The following is a 13,149-nucleotide window of genomic DNA, read 5'->3' as shown; positions in this document are numbered from 1 at the left end:
GGTTCTGACCCTCTTCACCTGGCAAACGAGCAACCATTGACATCTACATGGCAACTCATTATCTCCCTCCACTCACTGTTAAGCTTCTCTTTGAAACCATCGAGAGCCGTGTCCCGTATTGGAATTTTGCAATCTACGCCTCCAGGCTGGCCGTCTTCCCATTAGGAAAACAACGTTAAACAAAGATGCGAGCGGTGCTCAATGAACTCCTGACAACAGCCTGCGTTTGTCTTCGCTTGAAGGCCCCCCCCTTCGCCTGATCAGCTCTGGTTGCTCCCCGTAGCTAATTGGCAGCTAGGTTTTAATTTCCCCAACCCCCAACCTTGTTGTTAAGTGATGTGTTGTTGGCACGATATCAAACACAAATGGCATCCAGTGTGCTCAGTCACTACCTAGTGGCTCGGTGCCAAGAGGCTGGGGGCCTCTACTATAGGGAGGAGGGCAAACAAGGTCACAGCTATTGTCTGTCTGCCGGTGTATGATCATGTTTCAGTGCCACTGATGGCGATCGATGTCCAATCCGTTTACACTTGGAGGGGCTAGCAACAAACGATGACTGCCAAACAAAATTGTCTGTTTTTTGCTTTTTCAATCAATAAAAATGTTATGGTATGATAAGGCATGTGCCGGTATGATATTCTCACGGTATGATAAGCCAAAATATCATGGTTTCATGGTATCATGGTATTGCAATTACGGCGCTAAAATGTGTTACTTTGAGATATCTGGGCATAGACTTCATAATACTGGGACATGACACGGGAAACGCGGCCGATCCGTAGGGGGCCTATTTTCAAAAACTTCTAATTCAGATATTTTCAAAACCAAACCTGCAACCAACCTAAAACCAAAACAGGCACCTACCTTAGCCATATATGAGTCTCTTTGAGCAGCGACATCAAAAAATTCAAAGTCGTTCCCTTATAAAATCACGATTATTTTTTTTAATATAAATATAACAACAACAAAAATGTTTCTCTTTACCAGAAGCTGTCCTGGCAAATGTAAGAAATTTTTTGTGTTATTTTTTGTCAAATGTTTTTTTATCTTGGAGCCCATGGCAGCCTCTTTTGTGACCTCCACATAGAGTTGTCGCTGTACTCATGGAGTCATTTTGTTCGGCCGACCACTCCTGGGAAGGTTTACTGCCTTCTCCAGTTTTGCTCTTTTCTTGATATCAACTCTAACCAAGGTTAATTTTATTCCAATACCTTGGAAACTAACCTTTTCCAGATTGACAGATTTCAATCCTTTTTCATATTTGTTCTTGGTTATGTTGGGATTGTGGCATAGTACATTTCCTCCTCAGATCTTTGGGTACAACTTGACAAATTTATTCATTCTCCAAATGTGGCAGTTTTAAATTCAAATGTTCAGATTTTACACAGGCCACAAAATGTGTTGGTTAATCCCAGTAAACCCATGATATAACGTTTTCATATCGGGCCAAAATGTTTTAATTATCTTTCCATTTATAATTACGGTCAGTACTGAACAAAGGCTTATTGCATTTTGTTGGGTTATCTTTGAAAGAATAAATTTGGCGTGATGATTTCAACTACAGTGGGGCAAATAAGTATTTAGTCAACCACTAATTGTGCAAGTTCTCCCACTTGAAAATATTAGAGAGGCCTGTAATTGTCAACATGGGTAAACCTCAACCATGAGAGACGGAGAAAAAAAAAACTGAAAATCACATTGTTTGATTTTTAAAGAATTTATTTGCAATTCATGGTGGAAAATAAGTATTTGGCCAATACCAAAAGTTCATCTCAACACTTTGTTCTGTTGGCAATAACGGAGGCCAAACGTTTTCTGTAACTCTTCACAAGCTTTTCACACACTGTTGCTGGTATTTATACCCATTCCTCCATTCAGATCTCCTCTATAGCAGTGTTTTGGGGCTGCTGTTGGGCAACACTGACTTTCAACTCCCTCCACAGATTTTCTATCGGGTTGAGATCTGGAGACTGGTTAGGCCACTCCAGGACCTTGAAATGCTTCTTACGAAGCCACTCCTTTGTTGCCTTGGCTGTGTGTTTGGGATCATTGTCATGCTGAAAGACCCAGCCACGTCTTCAATGCTCTTGCTGATGGAAGGAGATTTTCACTCAAAATCTCTCGATACATAGCCCCATTCATTCTTTCCATTACACAGATCAGCTGTCCTGGTCCCTTTGCAGAAAAACAGCCCCAAAGCATGATGTTCCCACCCCCATGCTTCACAGTGGGTATGGTGTTCTTCGGATGCAATTCAGTATTCTTTCTCCTCCAAACACTAGAACCTGTGTTACTACCAAAAAGTTCTATTTTGGTTTCATCTGACCATAACACATTCTCCCAGTCCTCTTCTGGATCATCCAAATGCTCTCTAGTGAACCGCAGACGGGCCTGGACGTGTACTTTCTTCAGCAGGGGGACACGTCTGGCAGTGCAGGATTTGAGTCCCTGGCGGCGCATTGTGTTACTGATAGTAGCCTTTGTTACTGTAATCCCATAGTGGAGTTTGGAGTTTGACTGACTGAGTTTGTGGACAGGTGTCTTTTATACCGATAATGAGTTAAAAGAGGTGCCATAAAACAGGTAACGAGTGGAGCCTCGTTAGACCTCGTTTGAAGAAGTAATACCTCTTTGACAGACAGAAACCTTGCTTGTTTGTAGGTGACCAAATACTTATTTTCCACTCTAATTTGGGAAAAAAAATCTTTGAAAATCAAACAATGTGATTTTCTGGTTTTTTTCCCCACATTCTGTCTCTCATGGTTTAGGTTTACCCATGTTGACAATTACAGGCCTCTCTAATCTTTTCAAGTAGGAGAACTTGCACAATTGACTAAATACTTATTTGCCTCACCGTATGTACTGTATTTCTTTTTTCATGGCACTGTAGGTTGATTGCAATTCTGAGCACTGCATAATATCTCACACTTCACTCTTGTTTACTCTCTCTTTACAGATCAACAGCAGGTTGAAGCACATTGAGAAGGAGTACAGTCAGACGCTTGGCAGGTCTGCACAGGTAATCATTTTTACTTGCATCAAATTTGATGCACCACAAACAAGCATGAGAAGTGAGAAATTGTCCCTGAAAATAAGAAGGATGCTGGTTTGAATGAGTTTCCCATTGTTGATACATTGCATGACTCCTTCTTGTGAGTGGTCACTGATCATTCAGAATCTCCAAACTTGACAATGTGTCAGTTTTTTTCCCCCGGGCATTTCAAAAATGCTTACACAAGCGTTGTCAGTTTTCTGTCTTCCAGCCGCTCATAGAGTTGATTCAGGGATGTTAACATTGAAAAAGCATTTGTTTTCGTGCAAACAGGTGCAGACAGAATGTGTGATTAATCCCGACTATTTGTCACAGGCTCAGGAGCCTTTGTAATCCAAAGGTAAACGCCGACCGGAGGGTCCCGTGTCGGCGTCTTCCTTTGGGGAGCAGCCCAGTCAAATGTAAACAAGAGGCCTTTGAACCGCAAGGCTAACCACGGTTGTTAACCCCTCCCTCTCTGACAGGGGGCATCGCTCCCGTGCTCCACCGCATGCTTAATAGCCCAATTAAAAACATACCACGGCCATACATTATCCGGAGGGAGGTCCATTAAGGGCACGTTTATGCGCGCACACCCACGTCCCCGTATCACACAGCAGTCCTCCGCTTTTGTCTCGGTGTGCAAACGAGCACTAATTAGTGTGCAGCATCTCAACACGAGTGGGTGACCTGTGAACCGCGCTTTCTCTCTCCTTCTCCACTTTTGTAATGATGAAGCTCCAGTGGGTCAGAGCTGTGATACCGGTAGGAGATCATTACTTTTATCCCTGACCATCCATCAAGAGAGGAAGGAGGAGGGAATTGGCCAAGGCAGGCGTAGTGAATCCAGATATGGTACGAGAATATATCACCCCCTCGTAGATAGAGGTTAAAGTTCAAGTTGACTATGCAAATGTGACTGATTTATTTCTTCCAGAATGCTTGTTGATCAGCTACTAGAATGTTAACATATGACCGTAGATTCATAAATAAACCAAATAGGATTTAGTACGCTACATTTCCACATTCATTGGAAAGTTTCATGACAATGTTCAATGGACATTCACAACGACACACAACATTCATTTTTAGCTTTTTAACCCTTTATAGGGCACTCATCTATATTGCATGAAATTAAAAAAAAAAAAAAAAAAAAAAAAAAATCAACTTTAGAGTGTTATTGAGGGCCATAGTGTTAATTTAGACCTGGCATCCAGATACAGTGGGGCAAATAAATATTTAGTCAACCACCAATTGTGCAAGTTCTCCTACTTGTATGATTAAAGAGGCCTGTAATTGTCAACATGGGTAAACCTCAACTATGAGAGACCGAATGTGGAAAAAAAAACTGAAAATCACATTGTTTGATTTTTAAAGAATTTATTTCCAAATTAGAGTGGAAAATAAGTATTTGGTCACCTACAAACAAGCAACATTTCTGGCTGTCAAAGAGGTCTAAGTTCTTTTAACGTGGTCTAATGAGGCTCCAATCGTTACCTGTCTTAATGGCACCTGTTTTAACTCATTATCCGTATAAAAGACACCTGTCCACAAACTCAGTCAGTCACACACCAAACTCCACTATGGCCAAGACCAAAGAGCTGTCGAAGGATGCCAGAGACAAAATTGTAGACCTGCACCAGGCTGGGAAGACTGAATCTGCAATAGGTAAAACGTTTTTGGTGTAAAGAAATCACTGTGGGAGCAATTATTAGAAAATGGAAGACATACAAGACCACTGATAATCTCCCTCGATCTGGGGCTCCATGCAGGATTTCACCCCATGGAGTCAAAATGATGACAAGAACGGTGAGCAAAAATCCCAGAACCACACGGGGGGGACCTAGTGAATGACCTCCAGAGAGCTCGGACCACAGTAACAAAGGCTACTTACTATCAGTAACACAATGCGCCGACTCAAATCCTGCACTGCCAGACGTGTGCCCCTGCTGAAGCCAGTACACGTCCAGGCCCGTCAGCGGTTCGCTAGAGAGCATTTGGATGATCCAGAAGAGGACTGGGAGAATGTGTTATGGTCAGATGAAACCAAAATAGAACATTTAGGTAGAAACACAGGTTCTCGTGTTTGGAGGAGAAAGAATACTGAATTGCATCTAAAGAACACCATACCCACTTTGAACCATGGGGTGGAAACATCATGTTTTGGGGCTGTTTTTCTGCAAAGGGACCAGGACGACTGATCTGTGTAAAGGAAAGAATGAATGGGGCCATGTATCGAGAGATTTTGAGTGAAAATCTCCTTCTATCAGCAAGGGCATTGAAGATGAGACGTGGCTGGGTCTTTCAGCATGACAGTGATCCCAAACACACAGCCAGGGCAACAAAGGAGTGGCTTCGTAACAAGCCTTTCAAGGTCCTGGAGTGGCCTAACCAGTCTCCAGATCTCAACTAGAGGAGTTCCAAAAAATCGATTATTACATGCATCGCGATTCGACACGTGACGATTCGATTACGATTCATAAAGGTTAAAAAACGATTATTTTCACTCCTAACAACGCTCGTAGCGAAACGAAATTCAAGACACGTTTGCGGCCCGGACACCGTTAACGGACGCACACACAACGTTATGATGGATGCTCCCAGTTACTGGAAGATAGATTTACTCCTTTTTAAAAGACTGGAAAATAAATTTGTGTATATGGCAGGCAGGACCAGAAGCCGGTCGCGCTTTTGTGCGCATTTTTAGAGCGAGAGGGGAAGAGAGATAGTTCTTTGCTCGTTGCTCCTTGCCTTTCAGATGACCAGCTGTAGTTTTAAGGCATTTCAATTAAAAAAAATATCCTGAGTGTGTTGCTAAGACCCGTGTGCATCTATAAGAGGTGAGTACAAGAACCCTCTTGTACTGTTTAGCCTTTATTGTTGTTGTTTTTGAGATGTTAATAGTTAGCGCCGAGCGCTAAGCTAATGAGCTAATTCGCTAACGTGTATTTCATATGCAGAACTTGTAAAACCATGATAAAGTACAGTGGTAACACTACAAACATGCGAAATAGAAAGAGAAGAAAGTGCGCGCGCTGTAATGAGTGTGAGTGTAGCAGTGTCAAGACCAGTTGAGATTTCCACCTGTTACTCCAAGAGGTAACACTGTGAAAACAAAGTATATTGGTTAAAAGAAGTCTTATTTCTAAAGACACTTTGTTTGTGTCCAGAAAATGTCGAATTCATTCCACCAGTGTAAATTTCATTGCATTGTTGAGAGAAATGAGTACTCCCTTTAAAATAGTTAAGCATTTTGCACTTTCTTGTAAAACGAAATAAATAAAAAAGCAGCTTAAGGGCAGCTTTTTGTTGTATGGGCATTATTCCATCTTTCCTGTTGAATCATAAGGATATTTTAAATAAATAATGGACATAAATTTGCTTGGCTGCTTTAGTAATCAGTGCTGCACGATGCATCGATAATCGTGATAACCGCGATCATAGACGATATCGCGATAATCGATTAAAAATCGCGATTATCACGATTATCGATGCGTCGTGCTGCACTGATTACTAAAGCAGCCAAGCAAATTTATGTCCATTATTTATTTAAAATATCCTTATGATTCAACAGGAAAGATGGAATAATGCCCATACAACAAAAAGCTGCCCTTAAGCTGCTTTTTTATTTATTTCGTTTTACAAGAAAGTGCAAAATGCTTAACTATTTTAAAGGGAGTACTCATTTCTCTCAACAATGCAATGAAATTTACACTGGTGGAATGAATTCGACATTTTCTGGACACAAACAAAGTGTCTTTAGAAATAAGACTTCTTTTAACCAATATACTTTGTTTTCACAGTGTTACCTCTTGGAGTAACAGGTGGAAATCTCAACTGGTCTTGACACTGCTACACTCACACTCATTACAGCGCGCGCACTTTCTTCTCTTTCTATTTCGCATGTTTGTAGTGTTACCACTGTACTTTATCATGGTTTTACAAGTTCTGCATATGAAATACACGTTAGCGAATTAGCTCATTAGCTTAGCGCTCGGCGCTAACTATTAACATCTCAAAAACAACAACAATAAAGGCTAAACAGTACAAGAGGGTTCTTGTACTCACCTCTTATAGATGCACACGGGTCTTAGCAACACACTCAGGATATTTTTTTTAATTGAAATGCCTTAAAACTACAGCTGGTCATCTGAAAGGCAAGGAGCAACGAGCAAAGAACTATCTCTCTTCCCCTCTCGCTCTAAAAATGCGCACAAAAGCGCGACCGGCTTCTGGTCCTGCCTGCCATATACACAAATTTATTTTCCAGTCTTTTAAAAAGGAGTAAATCTATCTTCCAGTAACTGGGAGCATCCATCATAACGTTGTGTGTGCGTCCGTTAACGGTGTCCGGGCCGCAAACGTGTCTTGAATTTCGTTTCGCTACGAGCGTTGTTAGGAGTGAAAATAATCGTTTTTTAACCTTTATGAATCGTAATCGAATCGTCACGTGTCGAATCGCGATGCATGTAATAATCGATTTTTTGGAACTCCTCTATTACCCATGTTGACAAATACAGGCCTCTCCAACATTTTCAAGTGGGAGAACTTGCACAATTAGTGGTCGACTAAATACTTATTTGCACCACTGTAAAAGTTGAATTGCAAGTGCTACATGGTCAGAATAAATTAGTTGCATTTCCATTTATTAGAGATAAGTGTTTTGTGTGTGTTCATGGAACACATTCAACTCATATTTCATTGCACCACTGAAATAGCATAGCACAAAATGTTTCAGAGCCATTGACAGCAATAAATGAGATGATATTAAGATGCTCAGTTTTGCTTTATATACATAAACAAAGCTCAACAGTTGTGAAAATACTGTGAATAAGAAGCCTTCACAAGCTAAAACATTGCCCCCGAGCTGAAAAGAATCCATATTGCAAAGTAATTATTTCATCTCAAAGTGATGTATTACCATAATAATGTGCCATTTGTAGGACTCATGCGGCGATCCCTCTGACAAAAAAAAGAAGACTAATCTTTCTCCTTTTTTCTGCCTTTCTCCCACACACTGTGCAAATTCCAGCAGGGCTGGTCCTTCAGAGTTTGCACACAGTAAACAATTATCTGTCTAGCCCAAAGCGAGGAGCAGGCACCCCCTCCTCCTCCTCGCCATACCTCTGTCTGCTCGGCTTTCCCCTCTCATCTTGCCTTTCCCTGACGCTGGCTTAAATAGAATGTTAATTTTTGACTGGGAGATTTGAAAGCCAAGGCAGTCTCTTTTCATCTCGGCGTGCACCGCAAGTTCACCAACACAAAGTGGCTCAGCGCTTCAAAAAGGAAGTTGTGTTTTTCCCCTTTCTCATCCATTTTTTTCTCTTCCTTCTTCCTTTTTTTCTCTTTCCTATTCCACTGTGGGAAAGCAATGATTGTAGGTGACCATTCATCTAAATCCATTGCACATGTGGAATGCATTTTCATTACTGCTAAGATTAAGAAGTATTTTGCTAGAGAGAGAGTTTGACGTTTTCGCCTTCTGGACATGTAAGTCACAAATCTAACGGGGTCCCCATTGATAAATGTCGTTTAGTATTTATTTCTATTGGCTGGTGAGAGAATTGTCATTGAAGTACGACACTTATTCAATTGAAATAAAACTATTAAAAAATGTTATCTATTATAGACGTCCAATCCAATCCATTTGAACTGGAAGGCCTTCCAGTTCAAATGGACTATAGCCATCAATGGCAGCCAATGATCTCATGTATTCTGATTATAAGATAAACACTTTGTCCAAATGCCAACGTGTTTCCGTTCCAACTTGATCCTGATGAAAGCCGCTGTTTGTATATTTGCTTCCGTCAGCGGATTTTCCACTTTGTTGACCTTTAGCGTTATCTGGTCTCTTGTTCTGATGGCTTTGAAGTCCTGGAGATTTCAATCACGGCTTGAATTAGGCACTCTTAAATCAACTTTCCTGGCACTGTTGTCTACACACGCACAAACACAACCTCTTGATCAAACCTCATGCAGCTTTGATAGCTTATGTGGCTAACTACAGTTGTTTTTGATGAACACAAAATGGTCTTACATATGCCCCTTTCACATATACCTGAACACTGTTGAAATCCTGGGATTTAAACGGGTAGCCTTTGTGTGTAATTTCCCGGGTTGACTGACACGGAGATGACACGGACATTTAACGGGTCGCGTCTTAGTATTATGTCCTGGACTTTGCCGGGACGAGTCGTGTGTGAAAGCATGCGTTTGATTCCCGGGTAACAGCACGATGGCTGATGACATACAGTGGTATGAAAAAGTATCTGAACCTTTTGGAATTTCTCACATTTCTGCATAAAATCACCTTCAAATGTGATGTGATCTTTGCCAAAATCACACAGATGAACAAACAGTGCCTGCTTTAACTAAAACCACTCAAACATATATAGGTTTTCATATTTTAATGAGGATAACAGGTAAACAATGACAGAAGGGGGAAAATAAGTAAGTGAAACCCTCTGCCAAAGGAGACTTGAAAAGCAATTGAAACCAATTTTTACCAAACAGTTTATGTCAGGTGGGTGCCCAATCCCTGATGAGTGGTTTAAAGCTCCCTGCCCACTTTAAAGCACACACCTGGCAAGAATTGTCTTGATTAGAAACGTTGTCTGATGTGCATCATAGCTCGGTCAAAAGAATTGTCTCAAGACCTGTGATCAAAGATTGTTGATTTGTATAAAGCTGTGAAAGTATACAAAACCATCTCTAAAAGTCTGGATGTTTATCAATCGACAGTCAGAGAAGTCTACGAATGGAGAGAATTTGGCACTGTTCTTCTCTCCCAAGGAGTGGCTGTCCTCCAAAGATGACGCCGACAGTTCAGCGCAGTGTACTCAGAGAGGTAAAAAAGAACCCTAGAGTGTCTGCTAAAGACTTACACAAATCACTGGCACAGTCCAATATCTCTGTGCACACATCAACTATATGTAAAACTATGGACAAGAATGGTGTTCATGGGAGGACTCCATGGAAGAAGTCACTGCTGTCTAAAAAAAATAATAAAAAATGCTCCTCTATTAATATTCGCAAAAAGGCACTACTCCACAGACGTTTTGGCAAAACATTTTGTGGACTGATGAAACCAAAGTTGAATTGTTTGGGAGTAACACACAACATCATGTGTGGAGGAAAAATGGAACAGCTCACCAACATCAACACCTCAACCCACCGTGAAAGATGGTGGAGGGAGCGTCACGATTTGGGGCTGTTTTACTGCCTCAGGGCCTGGACAACTTGCAACCATTAATGGAAGAATGAATTCAAAACTTTATCTGGACATTTTGCAGGAAAACCTGAGGCCATCCGTCAGACAGTTGAAGCTAAAAAGACGATGGATGCTGCAACAAGACAATGATCAAAAACACAGAAGTAAACCAACTTCAGAATGGTTTCAGAAGAACAAAATACACTTTCTGGAGTGGCCAAGTCAAAGTCCAGACTTGAACCCCATTGAGATGCTGTGGCATGAGCTAAAGACAGCGATTCATGCCAGACATCCCAGGAATCTGACTGAACTACTGCAGTTTTGTAGAGAAGAATAGGCCAAGATTAGTCCTGATCGATGTGCCAGGCTGATCTGCAGCTACAGCAAGCGTGTGGTCGTAGTTATTGCCGCCAAAGGGGGTCCACAAAATATTAAATGTGATGGTTCACTTATTTTTCACCCTTCTCTCATTGTTTGCATACTATCCACATTAAAATATGAACACCTATAAATGTTTGGGTGGTTTTAGTTAAAGCACTGTTTTTTTTCATCTCTGTGATTTGGATGAAGATCAGATTAAATTTGATGGACATTTTATGCAGAAATGTGAGAAATTACAAAAGGTTCAGATACTTTTTCATACCACTGTAAATATCATGTCGGGCCGATCATGATTTCCTCTTTCTTCGCAGTAAGACGGAAACCGGTAAACAATCATCACAATTATCAACATGGCAAACTGGAAATGGCAAAATTAAACTGAAACCATAACAAAATTAAATTGCTACTGGATCGTAAAGCCGAGGAAGCGAATCCATTGTCCATCTTTGGAAAAAGGTGGTTTATTTTGGGGCCGATGTTGGGGTCTGCAACTGCGGAAACAAGGTTGTATCTCAAAGCAAAAAACAACAGAGGGAAGCGTTCAAGGGTTTATTAAATGCAAACGAAAATAACAATAATAATTTTATTATTCCTGTAATAATGTAACGAATCGGGTTCTAATTTGGCGGATGTATTTTGCTGTACCGAACGCACCGCACCCGAGAGCGGTGAGCTCGAGAGTTTCACTTTCAATGTTTTCTTGAGAACACCGTCAACTTTTGGCGGCAACTGTCTGTTGTTGAAAATTAACCATCAAAACAACTCTTTTGACACCAAACCAGGCTTTATTCTTCATATACTTGAAGTGTGACACGTAAATAAGTCAGACTCACAGCAAACATAAACATATGTACACAATAAATGATGAAGTGCACCAACCAAAAATACGACATAAAGTGATAAAAAGCTGTCAGTTTTTGGCCGACTGGATCACCGCTTCGTGTGGCCATTCGAACACACACATTTGTCTCGGTGGTTCTTCCTTTTTTTTTTTTTTTTTTTTTTTTTTTTTTAAATTCAATCGCTGGCTGACCTCCAGCCGCGTATTTTCAGCAATCTCCTCCCACGAATTGCTTGCCATTTGACATAATGTCTTCATAATGTCTTGACGAGACATTGTAGAAGTTGTCGTACTTGCTCTTCGTTGATACTCTCGTCAGCTTGGTCTATTTTTGCGTGTAGAAAATTAATGTTTGAGAATGAGGGTGATTTCGCGCTGAACCAGAAACAACAGTCTTAGCGGACCAATCATAGTCCATTTCCACCACGTCACACGCGTTGACGCGACGCGAAGTCAGGAAAAAAAAGGCGCCAGAGAGGCTACGGCGCAGGTTCGTGAATTGGGTCTTCGTTGACGGCGCAGGTCTGACGCGGAAGCATAACTCGGCCTTAAGGCCCTTCGCTCCCGGCCGTTTTACTGGATTTTGACTGATTTTGCAAGGCCCACAGAAAATTCTGTTATATTGCTATATAAACATGGAAACCCACTAAAGAAAGATTAGACTCTCTTCTTTCAGCAGGAAAAAAAGCAAGTTCATATCTTTTTCCATTCTTTAGAAATCAGCATTAGAAAATAGCTTAGTTTGAGCAATTTTCCAATTTCTGATGAAAAAACAGAAATTGAAACAAACATAAATCAAACATAGCTTTGACTTTAACACAGCTATTTTTTGCTTTAGTTAAATCCCAAACATCTGAATAATGTTTTCCTTTTACAAAATAACATAAACAACGAGACAAATAGAGCTTTTGATAGCAAAGTAACAATTTATTTACACATAACTAACTGAGATGACGCTGTTGTGGCCGCGACAGCCGGGTTAACTTTTCTCTCATCGCCGCCTGTCTCAAAAAGATTGATGTTTTTTGAGTCTCTGCGGGGTCTGCTCGGCGAGCAGCACGGACTCAACAGCTTCATCCGCTGCACTGGTGGTCCCGGTCGTTCTGCTCGGTCGTCCAGCGCCTGGCATCCCGGGCGTCGTCTTGGTTGTTCTGCTCGGTCGTCCGCCGCCTGGCATCCTTCCGCCGGCGCCCCGGCCATGTGGCCCGCCGTTCGTTGCCATTGAATCGGGTTGCGGGTCTTACCAAATGTGCTACTGCCCTCTATTGGCCAGTTTTTTTTTTTTGCTTTAAAATGGATTTTCAGCTTTGTGCTTTGGAGCTCAGTTGAATCAGAATCCAGAGATGGCTCTTATGGGGGGAAAAAAAAAAAAAGTAAAAGACTTATAAATACTTCTTTGGAACACTGAAACAATTAAAAATAGAACGTATTTAAACATTTTTGGGAGCAAATGAGTTAAAAGATTTTTCTGCGAGCCAGATGCAGCTGTCAAAGGAGCCATATCTATCTCGCGAGCCATAGGTTCCTGACCCGGCCTTAGAGGAGTCCTATTGTGTTGTTCGTTTTGACACGCGCATTACGTTACTCTCTGCTACTACTTGTAATGTGTAATGCTGCCTGCTCTGGGAAAGACGATCGTTACTACTTGCTAATTGGTAGTTTTAAGTAGGAGTTGGAACCTCTTGG

At 41.3% G+C, this 13,149-nt stretch overlaps 1 protein-coding gene across 8 annotated transcripts in view; it reads left to right on the top strand.

Annotated features, from left to right (window-relative positions):
• Nucleotides 1–13,149, top strand: part of cep112 (centrosomal protein 112) — a 295,686-nt gene that overhangs the window by 185,234 nt on the left and 97,303 nt on the right. For 7 of the 8 annotated variants that reach the window (XR_009060878.1, XM_057817528.1, XM_057817531.1 and 4 more), the window contains one exon: nucleotides 2,957–3,019. Coding sequence is in view for 6 of the 8 variants with exons in the window: in XM_057817528.1 (XP_057673511.1) it covers nucleotides 2,957–3,019 (63 nt within the window). In the remaining 2 variants the exon portion in view is untranslated. Of the gene's footprint in view, nucleotides 1–2,956; nucleotides 3,020–13,149 lie in introns of those variants that run through there. The other variant, XM_057817534.1, reaches the window with a different exon arrangement.

The sequence above is a fragment of the Corythoichthys intestinalis genome, chromosome 16 (assembly GCF_030265065.1).
Source record: "Corythoichthys intestinalis isolate RoL2023-P3 chromosome 16, ASM3026506v1, whole genome shotgun sequence".
Lineage (NCBI taxonomy): Eukaryota > Metazoa > Chordata > Actinopteri > Syngnathiformes > Syngnathidae > Corythoichthys > Corythoichthys intestinalis.
Note: the sequence above shows the minus strand (reverse complement) of the source record. Positions and strands in the feature narration are given on the sequence as shown.